Source organism: Arachis ipaensis, chromosome B10, assembly GCF_000816755.2.
Source record: "Arachis ipaensis cultivar K30076 chromosome B10, Araip1.1, whole genome shotgun sequence".
NCBI lineage: Eukaryota > Viridiplantae > Streptophyta > Magnoliopsida > Fabales > Fabaceae > Arachis > Arachis ipaensis.
Window position 1 is genome coordinate 135669895 of NC_029794.2, and position 19994 is coordinate 135689888.

The 19994-nt window shown below is 30.1% G+C and overlaps 3 protein-coding genes across 8 annotated transcripts; 2 read left to right on the top strand and 1 right to left on the bottom strand.

The window, feature by feature from the left end:
- LOC107621849 (G-box-binding factor 1-like) lies at nt 917-6104 on the bottom strand. 6 transcript variants are annotated; one of them, XM_021113950.1, is made up of 12 exons: nt 5998-6083; nt 5625-5728; nt 5303-5385; nt 5149-5196; nt 4967-5053; nt 4731-4856; nt 3912-4124; nt 3751-3796; nt 3526-3602; nt 2225-2302; nt 1805-1930; nt 917-1543 (listed from the first exon to the last, which is right to left on the bottom strand). In XM_021113950.1, the coding sequence occupies exons 3-12, from the start codon at nt 5360-5362 to the stop codon at nt 1442-1444; spliced, it is 963 nt and encodes a 320-aa protein (XP_020969609.1). In that variant the 5' UTR covers nt 5363-5385; nt 5625-5728; nt 5998-6083; the 3' UTR covers nt 917-1441. The 6 variants fall into 6 exon arrangements, with proteins under 6 accessions (XP_020969609.1, XP_020969607.1, XP_020969610.1 ...); XM_021113948.1 differs by having other exon boundaries at nt 5303-5393; XM_021113951.1 differs by having other exon boundaries at nt 917-1478; nt 5303-5393; nt 5998-6081.
- LOC107624218 (deSI-like protein At4g17486) lies at nt 13252-16482 on the top strand. Its single transcript, XM_016326700.1, has 4 exons — nt 13252-13510; nt 15170-15427; nt 15508-15795; nt 15972-16482. Exons 2-4 carry the CDS (start codon nt 15214-15216, stop codon nt 16214-16216), a joined length of 747 nt encoding a protein of 248 aa, XP_016182186.1. The 5' UTR covers nt 13252-13510; nt 15170-15213; the 3' UTR covers nt 16217-16482.
- On the top strand, nt 17036-18166 carry LOC107621179 (F-box/kelch-repeat protein At3g23880-like). Its single transcript, XM_016323214.1, has one exon. The coding sequence runs from the start codon at nt 17036-17038 to the stop codon at nt 18164-18166; it is 1131 nt and encodes a 376-aa protein (XP_016178700.1).

The window sequence follows — 19994 nt, forward strand, 5'->3', positions numbered from 1 at the left end:
TTTAAAATCATTAATATTTAATATATTTGAATAAAAAAAGTTTGTTTAAATATATCTATTTCTCATTTACTTCAAAAAATAAAAGAAATCAAATAACTAATTTAAAAATGAATGAAATCAAGAAAATGCTAACTTTCACTTTTTTTTAATAGAAATTAGCAAATTTTACTTTTGGTTGGATATAATTATCTTTTTTACACTTTTTCTTTATAAACTTAAATGAGGATAACTATTTTAGTAATTTAATACTTATAAACAAAGTTCTTATAAAAAAAATTTTAAAAGCATTAAGTACAAACTTCATAATTGCTCGCTCTAAAATAGCTATGTAAATTTTTTGGGCATTTTGCCCGATTGATAAACCTTTTTTGTAATGCATTTGAACAATAACTTGAAATTTTTCAACTATGAGTAATCTAGGTCATTTATTAGCAAAACCCCACAAATAAATGAAAGAATGTATATTAATATAAGAAAATATAATTTATTAAGGAAAGAAAAACTAAGCATGATCAACAAAATTGAATAAATAATATGGGGAGATTCGTCTATAAATAAAAATTGAACTGTGATAATATTTAGAGAATGAATTCTTTTAATTTTTTTTCTCAATTAAAAATGTTAAGTATAATCTCTAATTTTTTAATATTTTTTTCATGTTTTTTCTTAATTCAACCTATATTATGATAAGAAATCGCACTTTACATTCTCAAATAAAAAAAAAATTGAGAAGATCTAATGTAGTAGCATTCATCCCTTAGAAGATAAAAGTTAGCATTGCCCTCAATTAAATTCCCAATTTTAAATAGCACATATATTGAGAACATAATTGAAAAATTATTAAAAAAGAATTACAATACAATAGTTATAACCGTTATGAAAAAGAATAAAAATAAATAAATAATTAGATAGAATCTACATAATTGAATATTTCTTTTTCTCTAAATAAGATCAGATACCCATAAAGTCTTCATACAGCACAATTGCATATTTTTCTTATTTGCAACAATACAATAAAAAGGAAAAAAGGAAGTCAGGACTGGTCAGTCAAATAGAAGCAAAAATCTGCTGAATGAACAAACTGATTCAACTCCTCAAAGTTCCACTGCTACTTTCTTTTTTTTTTTTTTTCATTATTTATGTATTTGTTTATTTATTTTTTTGGGAAGTACTCATAAGTAACTGGAATACTACTTGCATGTAAGTGCCATAAAACATCATTATCATACTCTTTTCTTCCTTTATTTTCAATGTGACAATGCTCTTAGCACTTAGCAATTGGCATGCATATTATATATATAACCTAACTGTAAACTTAAGGCAGGGAAAAAACTCAAAAGTGGTTGTTGAAAAAAATAGTTGATGTTAGATTTGCTTCTTTTCTCGTGTCTGCGTATCCACCAGCAATATTGTCAAGAAGGCTTCATGGGCAATAGATCTGCTATTGATTCTGCTCCATACATCTTAACCAGTTCAGCCTGTTCCTCAACCAAATCACACACTTTCTGTTAGTATTGTTTCCTTGATATAAAAAGCTCTTTGCCTTCACGTTTAAGCATTTAGACATCATGAAAAACGGAGCAAAAAACCATCATGAGAACAAATTCAGTCATGCAACAAACAGTTCCATGTTTCCACAAGTACTAATATAATTGATAACATGGAGTACCAATTTTACCAATAGTTTATTCACCTACGTTGCAAACTTTGTAGCGAGAATATAACATATGGCTTATTGTATAGAATGAATCTAATTGCTTCAGTAGAATGAAAGTAATATGACTAAGATATTTAAATTAAGCACCTGGATAGAATCGTTTTCATTGCTGAGATCCATACATTCCTCTGAAAGCCTTATAAGCATGTGTGTGAGTGAGGAATTTTCATCCTTTAAATTGTCCATGTTTCCACGTAGCTCTTCGCATTCTTTCTGCCAAATACAAACGTTTAAAACATCATATGGAAGACTGATTAAAAAATCACTACATACAATAGTATATGAATACAAAGCTAGCAAAAATAGGCAAAAAAAATATATATATATGACAAGAAAGAGAAGCACGAGAAAATTTACTACTTCCACTGTAATAGTATAAGAATGAATCAATAATTCAATTTTAACCTTTTATTTAAACAGTGCTTAATTCTTAAAAGCAAAACATTTCATATTTAATTGACCATGCTTGCTGCCTAGCAAGTCATTTTACTGGTATATATAGTATACCTGTTTTCTTAACCTTGATCTCTTGGCTGATTCGCGATTAGATAATCTTTTTCTTTCTTTCCTGATTTCATCATTTTCCTGTAAAAGAAATAAAACAAGATGCACTTGGTAAGAAACAATAAGCCTGGTCACATGGGTAATAATATTGAGGATACCTTGGGCAAGGATTTACTTTCAAAAGTTTACAAAGGATAACCTAGTTTTCAATGCAGCACAGATCTCTAGGTAGAAGACTAATAACAAAATGCTAGTAGCATTTTATATGAAAGGCTCTTAATTGACAGGAACAGAATATGGAAAGCAGAAAGAACAAGTACAAAATTACACATATGAAAACCTTAGAGAATTTGAAGATATAACTTCTTTAATGCTCACTTGAAATGAAACAAGAAAACAATATAAGAGCAATGACATAAAATGAATCTCATAGATTTAATGTAGTACAGGACAGATAGTGTAAATATAGTAGTATCTAGGATCGTAAACTGGGCCATACAACTGACTGAGGAATGGAATGGCCACAGCTCACACAGTTCCAAATCCATGCTAGTTACTGATGATGTACTTGTCAAAAGTCAGTATGTAATAATTTAAAAATAAATGTCAACAATCATGCTAGGTGTACACTAAAATCAGCTACTAAAGTCAACCACCAGAGTAGAATATAGATTGGAATATAAAATATACATTAAAAATGAGTTAAACTATATTTGTATTGTACACAAATACATAGTGGCTGATTTTAGTATACAAATAGCATTTTTGAAATGCCAAACACCGAGTAGTTCATCATCCTCATAAATTTTACCGAGCATTATTGGCCGAGTATCTAGTCATATGATTACCAAGGTTAGCGTTTACGACAGTAAAGTGCAGCTTAAAACATATATCTCATGCTTAAAACTCAATTTAGATTATAGCAAGCATGAGATATATGTTTTAAGCCGTACTTTACCATCATAAACGCTAACCTTGATAAACAACCATGTATCAAAGGAATTTACAAGATAGGTCTAAAATTGAAAAGCGGAAAACCAGCATTATCATTTCTTTCTTTTGGTTGGCTTTTCCGTCTATCTCGAATTGAAATCTAAAGTTGATTGGTGGCATTGCATATTATAAATTTTGTGATTAAGAGATAACCACTTCAACAAGGCCTTTTCGGTACACCATAGGCATGCTAATTCACAAAGAATATTACTCAGTATCTCCGTTAATAACTAGATTGTGTTCTTTGTTTTGTTTAATAAATTAATCAAACAGGACATGTAACTCCCAAACCCTTTTAAAATGAATTTTACCAGTTTTGCAAGTTTAGCAACACTGGCAGAAGCATTCAGACCAGCCATTGTATCCTTGTGTTGTTTTCTTGAATTTACTGCATATGGGAAAATGCAAGATCATTAGTCAAATTAACTACACTAAATTCTAGTTACTTTAAGTGCATCTTGTCTTCAAAATACAGTAGATAATAAAACATGAATTTTCATCCCTTTTCAGAACTAAATCACGGCTTTAAAGCATACCATTTTCAGACACCACATTGCATTTCTGCTTTGGTGAAGGGAAATCCTGCAACAGAAAACAATCAGTTAACCTTAAGTATTAATAGTAAAAAGTATTACATTATTCAATTGTACACGTATTAAAGGGCCAGAAAATATAAAAACTCAATTTATCCACATACATGTTTACTGTCATGGCCTTCATCTGAAGGTTCTTTGCCTCCACTTGCTCCACTCATGTCATGGTTTGGAGTTGAGCAACTGATCTTAATTTCTTTTGCTTCCTTAGTGATTGAGCTTTTAGATTGTAAGCTTCCATTACATTTTTTAATTGAATCCTCGTTATTTGCACCAAACATCCTTTGTATTTTTTCAGAAAAAACTGATGCAGCATCCTGATCAAAATGCGAAGCACTTGTATCATACATACGCAGTTCTACTTGTACAAACTCGTATAACTATAATTTTTTTTTATGGTTAACAAGAGCTCAAATTGAGCATGGTAGTCCAAAGCTTCCTCAAGGAAGAACCAACACAAAACAAACAGAACAAACAAAATACCCCAGTACCTTCACCAAAAACAAATCTAAGCTAAAAAACTTAAATACCCTCAAAGCAACACCATAACTTAGCAGACTATCCAAATACTATCCTGTCATACATGAAGTACCATATTAGCATAGTCCAACACCTAATTCCCGATCCTTTGCACCTCCTGCATCATCTCATGTTAAAGTACTTTTCTAAACTTGAACTCCATGCATTGCCAATATTATGTCTGCCTTCTGCACTTAAATATCATCTGCATTTCTAAAACTATATCACAGTCCAGCATCCATTTTCTCACCGGTAAACAAAAACTTCAAATAGTCAACATCTTATCAGATAGATTGCTCTAGGAGAACGAATTATTCATGAACTATTAACCAGTACAATATGAAAATATGCTTAAATCCCTAGAAAAATAAATTACAAAATAGTTCAAATAGATTAAGGATTACCCCAGCAGGCCCAACTACTGGGACAGCACTTGGTTGTTGCTGCTGATTTGGAATCACTCCAGCTATAGCAGAATTATTAGAAATCCTCATGGACTCGTGCAAAAAATTATATTGAGTGATGGTTGACTGCACCAAACAACATAGAATTATAAATTGAAGCACATGATTTCTTGCTTAGTCATAGTCAAACAGAGAGCAACCTAGTACAAGAAGCATTAACACTACTATATCATTACCTGTTTCGGCCAAATGAATTGGCCAAAGTAAGGACCATAATGCGGGTTTAAGAAGGGAATTGGAGTAGAACCAGCATTATGATATGCCTATTTATAAGAGGCATAAATTATTAGTTATTTTCTCTGTTTGAGTAAAACTAGCAATAGCTTACATTGTCTAAAAACCAGAAAATCATTCAAACCTGCATAGAACTAGTCCAATGTGGCTGCAAAGACCTGTTTACAGTTTCCTATTAAGGGAATTAAAAAAAATAGAGAGAGAAAAAAAAAGTGAGTTATGAACAGACTGCAGATAGAAAAACCTAGCTGAGATGCTAAACAGAATGTTTTACTGACATCTTTAGGCTCCATAAATTTCAAAGATGCACCAAGTTTATCGGATTCTTCTGTTCCCATCTACCTCCAGAAACTTGTGAACTCTATCTTCCTAAATAAATAAATAAATAAATAATTCAAGAAAATGAAAATCCAGTAACAGCCTTAGAAGTTAGAAGCACACGAATCAATCAATTGACTAAACCCAGCCACATTAGCGTTACTCGTTAATGGTTGTTTAATTTTGAACAGATTCAAACGCTCAAGGAACAATGACATTAAATAATTGCACAATGAAAAATAAAAATTAACTTAAATTTGCAACTTATTAGTAAAAAATTACCAATCAGCTTCTCTTTCTCCCTCAATTTTTTCTTTCTTGTGTTTTCCGAGTAAAGCCAATAACCCGAATCAAACCATTCATATGAGTGAAATCAATGAGATTAGCTGAAAAGATTTCATGACAGAAAAAAAAATTCAAAATAGAGCATCCTAATTAATGCCGATGGATTAACCAAATCAAACAATTAACACCAAATAAGACGTCGCTAATGTTTCCAAAAAAGAAAAAGAAAATGCGAAACAAAAACTCAAATCATCTAATTTGAATGGCTACTAAGGCATTAAACGGAAAGCGGAAACAAAAAGAAAGGTTTTTAAAAAAGATTAACCAGTGAATAGAAATTGAGAAGTGAAGAAAAGCTTCAAAAATTTACCAGAACTGAAAAGTGGAGAGAGAGAGAGAGAGAGAGAGAGAGAGGTGTGGCGCGAAAGGGTAATGCAAGGATAAATCTAAACTCTAAAATAGAGTATTCGTCACGATTTTATTTTAATTTTCATTTAAATCTTTTCATAGAAAATAGATTTGATTTTAATATACATTTTTTATTGAATTTATTGGCACTAACAATGGTAAGATTATCTCCTGTTATTATCACTCAATTAATTAAGGGTATATTTGAAAAAGTTCTGCAATTAGATTTGTTTTATCAATCTTTATTTATATTTGTATTTGTATATATTTTTTTTTTACCAAACATAGGAAACTCGAACTCGCAACCTCTTAATTGAGTATGGAGAGAGTATGTCATTTGAGCTATTACTCGTTGGCTTGTATTTGTATACTTTAGCTTAAAAAATTCAAAATAATTTATTTCGTTTGTGTTGTATGAAAAACTTTGTATTTATACAATTTTTTTTATATTAGCTTAACAATGATATTCTTTTGAATTGTTATAAAATATTTTAATTTAAAAATTTAGTTTTCTAGAAATAGGATTTAAGACAAACGTATAAAAATTCGATCCTTTAATTTTTGAAATCGAACATTTGAATTTCTATTTAAAAAAATTTAAAATTATCCTCCACGGTAAAGCCATTCCTTGACTTTTCCTAACTTATTTTCTCCATGTTACTAATTCCTACACTTAAATTTGTAATGGACCTCGGCAAGTAGCGAAGGGAGCTCCCCCATAACCTTGTCCAGAAGTGCATATGACCTGGATCGATTCAAAAATTTGGTCAGTACTCAAATATTTTGGGATTAATTTAATATAATTTTATTAGGTCTAGAGTAAGTGTCTCAAACAAAATTTGGATCTTTTAAATTTCAAATTTATATAAGGTAAAATATGATCTATTATTCTTAAATAATTTTTTTTTATATTTATTCTTAATCCCATCTATAAAATAAATAGTGAGAAATTATATTTTATTTTCTAAAGTAAAATTCAAACTTTAGAGAATTCAAATCTGTCTCAAAAAGAGACTCTGGTTGAAATGAATTAGACTTTACTTGGCCTATATATATTTTAGGTTTAATTACTCTGTTGATCCTTATAGTTTCGCAAAATTTTCAATTAGGTCCCTATATTTTTTTTTCTTTTAATTGAGTCCTTCACCATTTTTTTAATTGGGTCCTTACACTTTTTTTTCTTTTTATTTAGGCCCATGTACCAATTCTTTTTTTTTTAGTTGTGTCCCTATAAAATTAAGCCAATTACTACTAAAATGGACTTGATTGAAAAAAAAATTTAGTGCAAGGACCTAATTAAAAAAAAAAAGTATAAGGACCTAATTGAAAATTTTACGAAACTATAGGGACCAATAGAATAATTAAACCTATATTTTAAAAATACTAAAAAATATATATGTTTTAAATTAATTATGATATTATGTTATATTAATTATAAATTTATTATTTTATTTTTAATCACATTTGTTGAATTATGAAATATATCAAAGAAGCATGAACTTAAAATTTATAACAGTTTTAAATTTAAATATGGATGTCAACTTTTCAATAATAAGCATATTTTTTCTTCTTTATAAATAAATGTATCATAATTTTTTGACATAAAATTTATCAAAATTCAGATTTTATTGAGTTCTAGTGTAACTCAAAAGTAATATAATTTCATCAAAATTTGGTTTGAATAAAAATCTCAAAAATAGATTCAATCATTATTTAAAACTGAATCTAAATTTAGACGAATTCGATTTTATCCGACTTCATGTGCAACACTAACCATGCCTAGGAGGGTGAATTGAGAATCAAACCCAAATAGTGCAGCTAAGGCTTTGATCCAGCGGCATAATTAGATGTCTCACAAAGAACTACATAAGGGTTCGGATCTGGCATAAGTTCAGGAAGTAGAATATAAAATTCATAGAATTAGTGATGTACGTGAGTGAGTGTTTATGTGTTGGCTACTTGGCTGTTATGTCAGACCAAAGGGGAAAAAAAAAAGAAAAAGACAAATAGATAAAAAAAAATTATTGAAAAAATAAAGGAAAACGAACTATGTTAGTTATTAGTTATTTCAAAGTGAAGGGGCTTCGCACTTGATTAGGCATCTCCACATCCTTTGCTTGTTGGAGTCATCTGTAACGTTGCTTCAGGCTGGATGCATTTAATATAAGTTTAGAATTTGGAGTTTAAATTTTTTGATGCGTTATTTAATTTAAATTTATAATTTAAATTTCAAGTTTCTCGTGTGTAATACTTTTATTCTGATCATTCTTGATAATTGCACCAAGTCCCGTACAGTTATCTTGTTAAAAATTTGTTTAATTTGTATTGGTCTTTACTTATTCTGAGTTTGGTCTTATACACTTAGTATTTAAGCATATATAAGCATAAATAAAATTATATCAATTTTCATTAAATAAAATTTTTATGTGAGCCAATGAATATACTCGAACGAAGGGGATTTATTCTTTCTTAATCGATAGTTGATAGTTTAATAAGTTTTTTGAATATGAATAAACTTTAAAATTTTATATGTGTATAGTATAGGAAAAATTTTAAGTGTATCAAGAACATCGGTGTTCTAATTATTTTAACCGTTGATTTTAATTAATATATATTATATATATATATTTTATAATTCAGATCAACGGTTAAAACAACTATAATACCAGTATTCTCAGTACACTTGAAACTCTTCATATAGTATAACTACAAGTTCAGTCTTCTCACTCATTGTTAGTTCCATGTGATGAAACTTATTTAAAATAATAAAAAAAAAAGTATAAACTAACCAAATAGTCGCAAACAAAATCGCTGAAACAAAGTATAGACAAAACTATCAAAATTAAGTGTAGATAAAATTATTAAAATGAAACGCAGATAGAATTATCGAAGGAGCATAGATAGAACTGCTAGAGAAGTACAAATAAAATTATCAGAGGAATAAAGATAAAATTGTCGAAAAGAAACAGAAACATAACTACTAGAATAATAATGAATTGTAAAAAAAAAAACTACCAAGAAGATGACAAACTGTCAAAAAGATAGCGAATTATCAAAAAACTGCCATTAGATGACAGACTGTAGAAAAAATGACGTACTGTAGAAAAAGTGACAAACTGCTAGAAAGTATGGTCCAAATAGAATGGTTGAAAAGTAATTGATTTTTTCATGAAAATTGTAAATATACCAAAAAAAAGTGAAATCAAGAACAGAGTAAAAATTGTAAAAATAGAGAGCAAAATCGAAAAAATAACACCAAAAAATTTTAGTAGAGATCCTACAAATGATGACACATTAACTGCCACATCATTTGCCAAATTAGCATTGCGATGACACATGGCAACATAATATAAGTTGAGGATACCATGTCAGCATGCTAATTACGAATAAGCCCTAGTCAACGCAAGGTCAATGGCGAAGAATGTCAGACAGAGACGTGAGTCAGAACCGTGTTAAATATGGCTATATGTTGGACTAATGAGTGGAAGATTTGGACCGTTGATATGGAAGCAGATCTAACGGTAGAGCTGATATAAAACTAACACTGTTAATCTGACCCATTAATCAGATGATCTAAAATAAATATGGAAATAGATGGAGAGCGACGGAGCAACCAACTTCTGGAGGAGCATGGATGCGAGTGGAAGAATAGTGGTTTTGGGTGTTTTGTATTCGGGATGGATAGACGAACACAAGGGTGTGAGTGGTAACGAGTGAAGACGCTGAAAATTTGATAAACAAAATGGGTGAAAATATTGCAGAAGGTGATAAAGGTGGTGGTTGACACGCAACAACACTTCAAGTAATGCATGTCAGCACATCCAGCAGCAACAGCAAATGGTGGAGTTGAATTCTGTCATTTCAAAACGCAAAACAAAGATAATAGTGAAATCGCTGACTCAATTCGGTGCTAGAACCGTCACAAAAGAGGCAAAAAATATAGCTAGGATAACCAAAATAGAAAAAGATTGAGTAGCGGATATTGGTGATACATGGAGGCGTGTCTGAAGGTATATCATGGAAAAATTTAATCTATGAAATCTGAAATATTGTGAAGAATTAAAATATGTGGTTTATGACAAAAAAAATATTGTTGAAGAATGATTGAAAAATGAGAGAAAAATACTGCAATAGGAAAAAAAAAAGATTTTGGTCATAAATAAAAAAAACTCAAAAAATTCATAAAAAATATCATGATTCTCGTATCATGTTAGAATTAAGAGAGAAAACTAAAAAAATAAATTTATTCAAGTGTGTTGATAATAAAACAATACAAAACTATTTATAAATACATATCTAACTACTATTGTAAGTAAATCTATCCCTATCAACTACCTTCTTAACAACCCTAATAATACTCTAATGATTTTTATAGTTTCAAATATGTACTTCACAACTCACAAGTTAATTTGAAATAACGAAAAAAGAAAAATATAAATTAAACTAAAGAAACCAAAAGAGAATGATGCATCTCAATGCTAAAGTGTGAAATAACAACATTCTTTGGTTTTATATTAAATTGCATTTGGTTGTTAATTAGCATACGAAGTATTATTCCTTTTTTTTTTCCTTTAATGAAAATCTGAACTCTTTTAAGTATCTGAAATAGCTGGAGTTCATAGGATTCCCTGAACCATCTCCAGATACATGGAAGAACAATATAATGTATTATATTATTCAAAGGACGATTACATATATAATATACTAATCACATTCCAGCTGTTTCATCATCAACGTGTGGAATCCTTATTTTTTTTTACAACTTGTGTATCCCAAAAACACAAAAAGGAAAACGAAGAGAAAAAAGAAACTAAGAAAAGGATTATGTTTTTTTTGGTGACAAAGAAAAGGATTAAAATGTGTAAATATTGCATAATATGATACAGGATAAATAATATTTTTTGTTCCTAAAGTTTAACAAAAGTTTTAAAGTTATTCTTAAGTTTTATTTTATTTCAATTTTGTTCTAAAAAAATTTAATTTGCATCAAATATATTTTTGATGGCTAATTTTTTAAAAAATTTAAAATCAATATAACAATAATGCATGAAAATTATACTTGATTTGCTTGTGTTAAAGGTAGTTCTTATGAAATTATTGTTGAATTGATCTTAAATTTTTTTAAAAATTAATCGTCAGTGTATATTTGATGCAAATTGAAAATTTTTAGAACAAAATTAAAACAAAATAAAATGTAAAAATATTTTTAAAATTTTTGTCAAACTTCACTAAAAAGTATATTTTATCCCATGATATATTTGGAGGAAAAGAAATATATTAGATAAAAAGATAAAATAAACTCGATAGATACCATGGGATATAGTACTTTTTCTTTTAATTTTTATTGACCAAATAAAAATTATTTTGCAATAGCTAGTGATTATATTTTAATATTTTTCTTTTTAAAGTATGCTCAAATTAGAGTAAGGATTTTGACTTGAGAATTTAAGGTCTTATACTCTTTTACATTAAGTATCAATTGGAAAAAAAAAACAAATGCTTAGTATATAATTTATAAAACCTAGTAACTAAGTATTACACTAAATATTACTATTAGTATGTATTAGTTAGTGAGAATTGCTTAATCAAAATAAATTAAGAAAAAAAAAAGACCAGATTTCGATAAAGCAAAAAATCCAGAAAGAGATAGAGTGAGTCATCATTCAACGCAATATGATATTCAGTCAATGTCAATTTGTCAAATCCGGACAGAATTTCTTTCGGGTTTTTACTTTTACTTTTAGTTGCAAAAAATCTTGGTTTTTTTTTTTTTTCTCAGTGACTAATAATCTTGGGGATGTTAACTTTTTTTTAAAGAAAAATTGCCAATATTATTTAATTAGGGTTTTTTATATATGGAGAAGATCGAAAAAAAATGTAGGAAAATATTATATAATTATAGATCATTATCTATTTTTTCATAACCAAAATTGAAGTAGATTAAACACTAATCATTTCTTAGGTCAAAGTATGTCTCTTTAGTCTTTACTCTTTAAAGATTTACACAAATTCTTACAAAAATACTTACAAATAATTATCCATTACAATGATTATTTACCATAATTTATCTCAATGTATATAAGTATAACTTTTACTAAAACAAACCTTACATTATAAAAAAATAAAAATAAAATCTTAAAGCTAATATAAAGAACTACTTTTGAACCCCAAAAAAATAAAAATAAAAAGAGGAAAAGCAGTGTATTTGCACATAGGAAAGTTGTTTAAATGGGCTTATATATTTATTGATACCAGATTACTAGTGCATGAAAATTTAATTTGAAATTTGACAAAAGTTTTAAAAATATTCCTAAGTTTTATTTTATTTCAATTTTATTCCAAAAATTTTCGATTTGTATTAAATATACCATCAACGGCTAAATTTTCAAAAAATTTAAGACCAATCTAAAATAATGCATGAAAATTATGCTTGATTTTCTTGTATTTAGGGTTGTTCTTATGATATTGTTGTTGAATTGGTCTTAAATTTTTTGAAAAATTAGCCGTTAGAGGTATATTTAATGCAAATCGAAAATTTTTGGGACAAAATTAAAACAAAATAAAACTTAGGAGTATTTTTAAAACTTTTGTCAAACTTTAAGGATAAAAAATATACTTTACCCTATTTAAAATTAAAGTATTTGACGTGTGATGAATTATAGGACATTTTAGAAATATGCATTTTAGAATTATTGTGTTTTTTTTAATAAGTAAAAAAATCTAATTACAAATTTCTATATCTAACATAAAAATTCAAGTACAAATTTTTAAACTATAAAAATCTAATTAAAAATTTAATAAAACTATAAACACTAATAACATATTAAACCATATTATAAAATATAACATATCTTCTTAAAGTTTCATATCAAAATGTAGCGTTCAACTTCTTATCATTGTATTATCAATACATTTCTCAACTTTGAAAAAGGAACAAAAACAAAATAACTTGTTTTGAATGAATACATGAATTTTTCATACTTAAAAAATAATAAGAACAATATAGAAACAAATTGCCATTTACTTTTGTCAAAAAGATCTCCGGGGTGAAAACAAAACTCTTCACCAAATTTTTGCATTTTTGCAAGTGAGTAAATAAATAAAGGTTTAATTACTCTGTTGGCCCTTATAGTTTCGTGAAATTTTTAATTAGGTCTCTATACTTTTTTTTCTTTTTAATTGGGTCCCTACACTAATTTTTTTTTCAATTAAATCCCTTTTAGTAGTAATTGGCATTACACAAAAAAAAAAAAAAAAGATATCTTTCTTTCTCTCTCTTTCTCTTTGTTCAATCACTTGAAGCCTCTTACTCTAATAATGTGTGTTTGTGTTGTGCTTTGTGTCAGAAACACACTGTGAGTTTCAGAAACACATTGTTGTGTTCCTTCCTCCAATGCCTTCTCTTCTTCACTCTTTACCACTTACAATGCCTCTCCACAACTTTCTTCACTTCACTCTCTCTTCTTCAACTACAGGTTTCTTAATCTTATGTTAATCTCTCTTGCATTTCTTCTTCTTTTGCTCCTATGCTTTCTAATCTGATCTATACTCTTCAACTTTTATTTTTCTTATTTTTTTCAACTATTTTAGCTCAGATATGAGTTAGATCTTAATTACTGTTAATAAAATCTTACATGCTCTAAATTTTGCTTAGTTTGAAGGTTGCAAATTAAGATGTTACAAGTTCTTGTGTTTACTAGTTAGATTTTTGGTTTTACATTTTGAAAGGAAAAAGGAAAATTAGAATTTTTTTCAATAAAAAATAGTTGTTGAATCTGGTGTGTTTTTTTAAAATAATGTTCAAAAAATAAAAAACATCACAATCATTCCTTGTCTTTTGGAAAAAAGCTGATGCTATTAGTATTAATCCAAATTCAGGTTATTAGTTACTTACACCTTTTGAAACAATCTTTGAATTTTATTTCCCCCTTCTTCTTGTTCTTATTTTTCTTAAGATTCCAGATGTGACATCATTACTCTTACTGAAACAATCTTTGAAGGCATAGATGGTTCAAAATAAAATAAAAGTGAAGTATACTATACTATGAAAGAATCCAATGTTAATGTCTTGAATTATTTTTTGTGGGCACTGCATAAGCATATGCTATGCTTCAGATACTGCCTTTTTATTTGGCCCAAGTAGGGTCATATATACTAACAAAGTGATAATATAACCAAAAGATCTTCACTATTTGTGTCTGTTTGAAAAAGATATAACAAAAAATCTTCACTATCATAGAAAACTTAAAGCCCCTTGTGCGGTCTCTTGCTTAAATTCTAGTGATTAGTCTCAAATCCATGGTTAAAATTCCACAGATTTTGAACTATGTATATTTGTTGTGTATGAAGTTTGAACATAAACTACTAAACATCCTTGTCTTATCAGAGTACATAGCTGATATTATTGCGAATTATGTGGAGATAATACTCAATTTGGTCACTGAACTTACACGCGAGTCTCAATTTAGTCCCTGAGGTTTCAATTGCCTCTATTTAGTCCCCGAAGTTTATAAACGTGCCTCATATTAGTCCATGAGACCAATTTTAGTATAAAAACATCACCTTAAAACTTGTAAAATGATGCAGTTTTGGTTTTGACATTTAAATAGCTCAAAAACGACATCGTATTACTTATTTTGTTAGGTAAAAATTTAATAAACACCATTTAGGATGTTGTTTTTAGGTTATTTGAGTGTCAAAACCAAAACGACATCATTTTACAAAGTTTAGCGTGACATCTGGCTGTCACGACAGTGTTCCGTTAACGTTTGTACGTTGAAAATTGTTTCAAGGACTAACATGAGTTATGTTCACAAAGTTTGGGGACTAAATAGAGACAATTGAAACTCCAGAGACTAAATTGAGACTCGCGTGTAAGTTCAGGGACCAAATTGAGTATTATCTCAATTATGTGGCTTGCAACATAGGTTAAAAGTTACTAAATATAGAACAATCCTTCAACTAGATATTCTGACAATGATATTTTAATCATTGATGTAAGAAGTAGAAAGTATCATGAGTTGAAGAACATGGATCTAGGTTGATGAAAGTATCATTTGAACTACCTAGGTTACATGATAACTTAGTACTTAAATGTTCTGTCCTTGGTCTTAAATGTATATGCTGATATGCAGGTAGGTAATATAGTTATTAACAGGCTCCGGGTACCATCAGTAAAATGAAATCAGGATTTAAGAGTAGCTGGCATTCTGTGGTCCGTCTTCGAATCAAAGACAAATCAGCCACCCCATTTTGCATATTCTCTAAAGTGAAATCAGCTGGAAGCATTATTCCTGGGAAAGCACCTGTTTATCTCAATGTATATGATTTGACAACAGTAAATGGCTATATGTATTGGGCAGGCCTTGGAATTTTCCACTCTGCTGTAGAAGGTAAGCTTTTACAACTTACTTCCCTTTTTGTTTCCATGATTATTGTCTGAGACAGAGTTGTTCTGTTCTTGCCTTGGCAGTTTATGGAATTGAATATGCATTTGGAGCTCATGACTATCCAACAAGTGGTGTCTTTGAGGTTGAACCAAGGCAGTGTCCTGGCTTTAAGTTTAGGAAGTCTATATACATGGGAACTACTAGCTTGGATCCTCTCCAGATTCGAGACTTCATGGAGCGACAATCTGCGAATTACAACGGCGATACATATCACTTGATTGTCAAGAACTGCAACCATTTCTGTGAGGATATTTGTTACAAGCTGACTGGCAATTCTATCCCAAAATGGGTCAATAGACTTGCAAGAATAGGTACATGAAATTTTCTTCAAAAACCATATTTTTTTATGAACTAATTTGCACTCCACAGTCCACTCCATCCTAAAATCTTAGCCAAGGAACTGAGTTACTTGATGATAATTTTCCAGCCTCTATAGCAAGCAAGATTACTACATGTGTTTAACTGACTTAACATGTGTTTCTTGTAGGTTCCTGTTGCAATTGCATACTTCCAGAATCCCTTAAAATAACTACAGTTGAGCATGATCCAAATTTTGAAGGGTGTGATAATGAAAAGAGGAGGCTAAGAACAGCATTCAGTTGCTTGTCATCAATCTCAATGCCACAGAGGGAAGTATCAATGTCTTCATTATTTATGCACTCTCATTATAAAGGTTGCCTACCACCTTGGGAGTTAAAGAGATCCAAAAAGGGATCACCAAAGCAAAAATGATAACTATTCTTCTTCTGTAGAGTATCTATTGTGTTTCTGGTTAACTGAAATCTTATCATCATCATCATCATATAATTCAGCAACTCTAGAAGTGCAAAATTTTCTGTCCATAGTCATCATTTTGAATATCTTAGCTTAAGGATTTGGCAGTTTTCATTATTTCTTTTCTTTGTTTATTTGTTTTGGGTTGTAATATTTTCCTGATTGTGAATTCATGTCAAATGTATAATGTATTATTATTGATGTGCTAGAAGCAGAGCTTCTCTCAACTAAGATACTTCATTTCCTTCATATCCAGATCCAGCTGCTTCTTTTTTGATGAGAAGTAACTCAAAACTCAAAGTCAAAGTCAAAGATAACGTCACTAATTTTTAAATTTAACAATTAAATTTATATCTTTTATAGTATTTTTAAATTTTAAAAATTATTTTACTAAACGTAATTATTGCTACTTTTAGGGTTTATTTTGTTGGATATGAGAAGTATATGTGTTTTGTGCATTATTATGGAAAATGTGGGTGTTAAACATGAACGTGGGAACAATTTTTTCTGAAACAGGATTTGTAAAAAAAATTAAGTTTACTAATCGGACAGTCTGATTAGTGTGGAAGAGAAAATTTAAATTTTGGTGAAGGTAATCAAACTCTCCAATTTGTATACTCAAAAATCGAACGGTCCGATTTTTACTCTTGACACCACACTTGCGTAAAGCATTTATACACTCAATAGCTGCTTCCTACACCATTTCTCCTCCCACGTCTAAATTAAAAAGTGTGCCAAAACTACCTTTGCAATTGCATTTTGAGGGCATGCATGCACATGGCGGCTCAACACCCAAGAGCGGCGCTCCTCTTGTGTGAAGTGGTGATGGAGATCCTCTCTTGGATTCCTGCAAAGCCTGTCACGCGCCTCAAGCTTGTGTGCAAGTCATGGAACTCCATCATCTCCCACCCTCACTTCGTCAAACTTCACCTTCACCGATCACCCAAAAACGCCATCCTCCTCTTTACGCGAACACCAGCGCTCCCCCTCGGCGAAGAAGAAAAACTGGACTTAGTGTTGAGTACCGTTGAATCTTTCATCCAAAATCCATCAACCTCTCTTGATGCTCAAGAGAATCGCCACTCTCTACATGTAGATGACTGGGTTTCGGGTTCATGCAACGGGTTGGTTTGTGTGGTCCGTATGCTTTGCGACCACAACAACGGTGTTTGCGATATCTGGTTTCGTTTATGGAACCCTCTCACAGGGTTTGTTTCAGAGAACTCGCCGTGCTTACGTGTCAATGTGTATCATTCTTCTGGGTTTGGGTATGATGAGTCAAGTGACAGTTACAAGGTAGTGACTCTCATTCGGGATTCTTCTGCGCAAGTTTATAGCTTCCGTGGCCGTTCTTGGAAGACGATCAACAGTCTCCCTGCTTTTCTGCTTTTCGCTGAAGATATTAATGGCCACTTCATCGGTGGCACTCTTAATTGGCTAGTTCTCCGTAACCCGCATGGACCTGGTTATGATTGGGCTGATGTTACACTTGATATGTTCATGATTGTTTCTTTTGACCTGAAATCGGATACACATAAACAGATTCTGCTTCCAAAGGGTATCGATGAGGTCCCCGGTCAAACGCCAATTCTGGGAGTTTCGGGAAATAGCCTGTATCTTCTTCATAATTACAAGGACACTCATTTTATTGCATGGCAAATGAAGGAGTTTGGAGATGAAAATTCTTGGACTCAATTGCTAAAGATTAGTTTTCACCATCTCGGTGTTGAAATGCTATCATTTCCGGAGTTTATATTTGAGAATGGAAATATCTTCATGATGAGAGGCAGGCATCGTTTTGAGGAAGTTTTTTATGACCGAAGAGATAATAGTGTTAAACGCGTTAACATCAACAATCTTGACTTCGATGCATTTGATTATGTTGAGAGCTTGGTTCAGCCTTGTTAAAATTCGGTTCCTATTCAAAGTTTTGCTCCTGCAGCTTTTTGTTATGTTATTTTAATAAATCCTTATATTTCATGTAGGTCTAGCAAAGTTCAGGTCATTGTGATTATTTTGGTGTTTTCTTACTTTGGTTACTTTTTGTTGTTGGATCTAAATTTGTAGACGGATCACTTTTATTTTGGCTGCAAACTTTATATATACAAATGCATAAAATTCTAGCATTCTTATCGTGACTACTTGTTGCATAAGTTTATTAATTTTTGATAATTGTTGGATGAAGTTTACAGACAAATTGAATTTTTCATTAGTAAGAATCTAGAACATGATTTTCATGATTTTACGTTGTCTAATAGGATGGTAACTATGTATATTCTAAGAGTCCTGCTAGGATAGCAGCTTAAGATGATTTTGGGGTTCACTAAGGATTGAACTCTTGACCTTTCGGATCTAGAGCTCTAATATCATGTCATGATACTACTCATCCCAAAAGTTTACACTGATGAGAAAAGGTAACACTAATGGTTATATCTTTAATACTCCATAAACCTCCATTGTACGCATTGTACAAATATTCCATTGGCTCCCCGTACTTTTCCATATTTCTAAATTTTATTGCTGTAAAATAGTTAATACGAAGAAAAGATGATGAAATATTGATTAATGAGAGAATTGTTTGCCACTGAAAAAGTTAGATGTACTTAAGATCCTAAAATGATGTTGTAGAGGGATGGTTGGGAGGGGAGGGGTATCATAACAAAATGAGGGAGCTGCTTTTAGTGTTCTATTGCTGTTTTGTCAACAAAATTATCAAGTCCAAGAATTACATATCACATTAGCACCTAAAAATTTGTTTCAATGCACTAGAAAATTTACTGTTAAAAGTCACAATTGACATTGAACTGTAAAATGATAAGTTTGATGCTATCATTATTTGCTGACATTGCTGCACTGCTAATACTAAATTGTCCCCTGTTGCATTCACTAGAAACCTCAGCTCATGAATTAACCATTTGAGTTGTCAAATGTTTCTTATAGCTATCTTACATTCCCAATTTGATACGAATAGCAACTGCACAATGCAGCCACTGCCATGTTTAGTTTGCTTAATATAAAAGCCAGGTACTGTAACTATTATGTACGCCATTTTGACAACTCAATCTATGCTTTGTAAGATCAAATTGTAGACTTGTAACCAATTTTTGGCATCACTTATGCAAACAAAATATGATTTTGAATACCAATTTTAAACTCTTAAACCATTATGTCTTTTTTAAAAATCTTTCTCTCTCTCTCTTTGATTTATTTATTATTATAAGTTGTTGATAGCTTAATAGTTTTTTTTATTAATCATGCCTTCTTGTTCTAACATTTTTGTGCAAGGTCGGTGAGTTGTTTTCTCTTTGAAACAAGTCATGGAAATATTTTCTCTACTAAAATTGACCTGGCCAAAAAATAAAAAATGACTCCGAACCTAATTATTATAAATATAAAAAAATAAAGAAAAACTTTCTTATATATTTGTTTGAATTAACAAAATAACCAAATTCCTATAAAATCAGTATGCATTTCTTTAAAAAATTTAATAAAATAGCTTTTGATTAAATTAATCTTGAGCTCTTTTTTCAACTATATACAAAAATCAAATTCCAAAATCCATTTTTTCACAAAAATAATAAAACAAACATATCCTATATTAATAGGAAGTCACTCACACAAAGTCACAAATACATTTAAAACATCTTTTTTAAAAAATATATTTTTTAGTAATTAAAATTTAGCACATATAATCGATTAAATCGTATTATTTATATTTAAATTAGACCGAACAAAT

Excerpts from the sequence above, each read along its gene's own strand:
- LOC107621849 (XM_021113949.1), bottom strand. The coding sequence starts at position 5,362 with ATGGGAACAGAAGAATCCGATAAACTTGGTGCATCTTTGAAATTTATG. Across the intron at positions 5,054-5,148 it reads ATTGGACTAGTTCTATGCAG|GCATATCATAATGCTGGTTC; the intron begins GTTTGAATGATT and ends TCTTATAAATAG. Across the intron at positions 4,125-4,730 it reads CAGTAGTTGGGCCTGCTGGG|GATGCTGCATCAGTTTTTTC; the intron begins GTAATCCTTAAT and ends CATTTTGATCAG.
- LOC107624218 (XM_016326700.1), top strand. The coding sequence starts at position 15,214 with ATGAAATCAGGATTTAAGAGTAGCTGGCATTCTGTGGTCCGTCTTCGA. Across the intron at positions 15,428-15,507 it reads TTTCCACTCTGCTGTAGAAG|TTTATGGAATTGAATATGCA; the intron begins GTAAGCTTTTAC and ends TTGCCTTGGCAG. Across the intron at positions 15,796-15,971 it reads CAATAGACTTGCAAGAATAG|GTTCCTGTTGCAATTGCATA; the intron begins GTACATGAAATT and ends TGTTTCTTGTAG.
- LOC107621179 (XM_016323214.1), top strand. The coding sequence starts at position 17,036 with ATGGCGGCTCAACACCCAAGAGCGGCGCTCCTCTTGTGTGAAGTGGTG.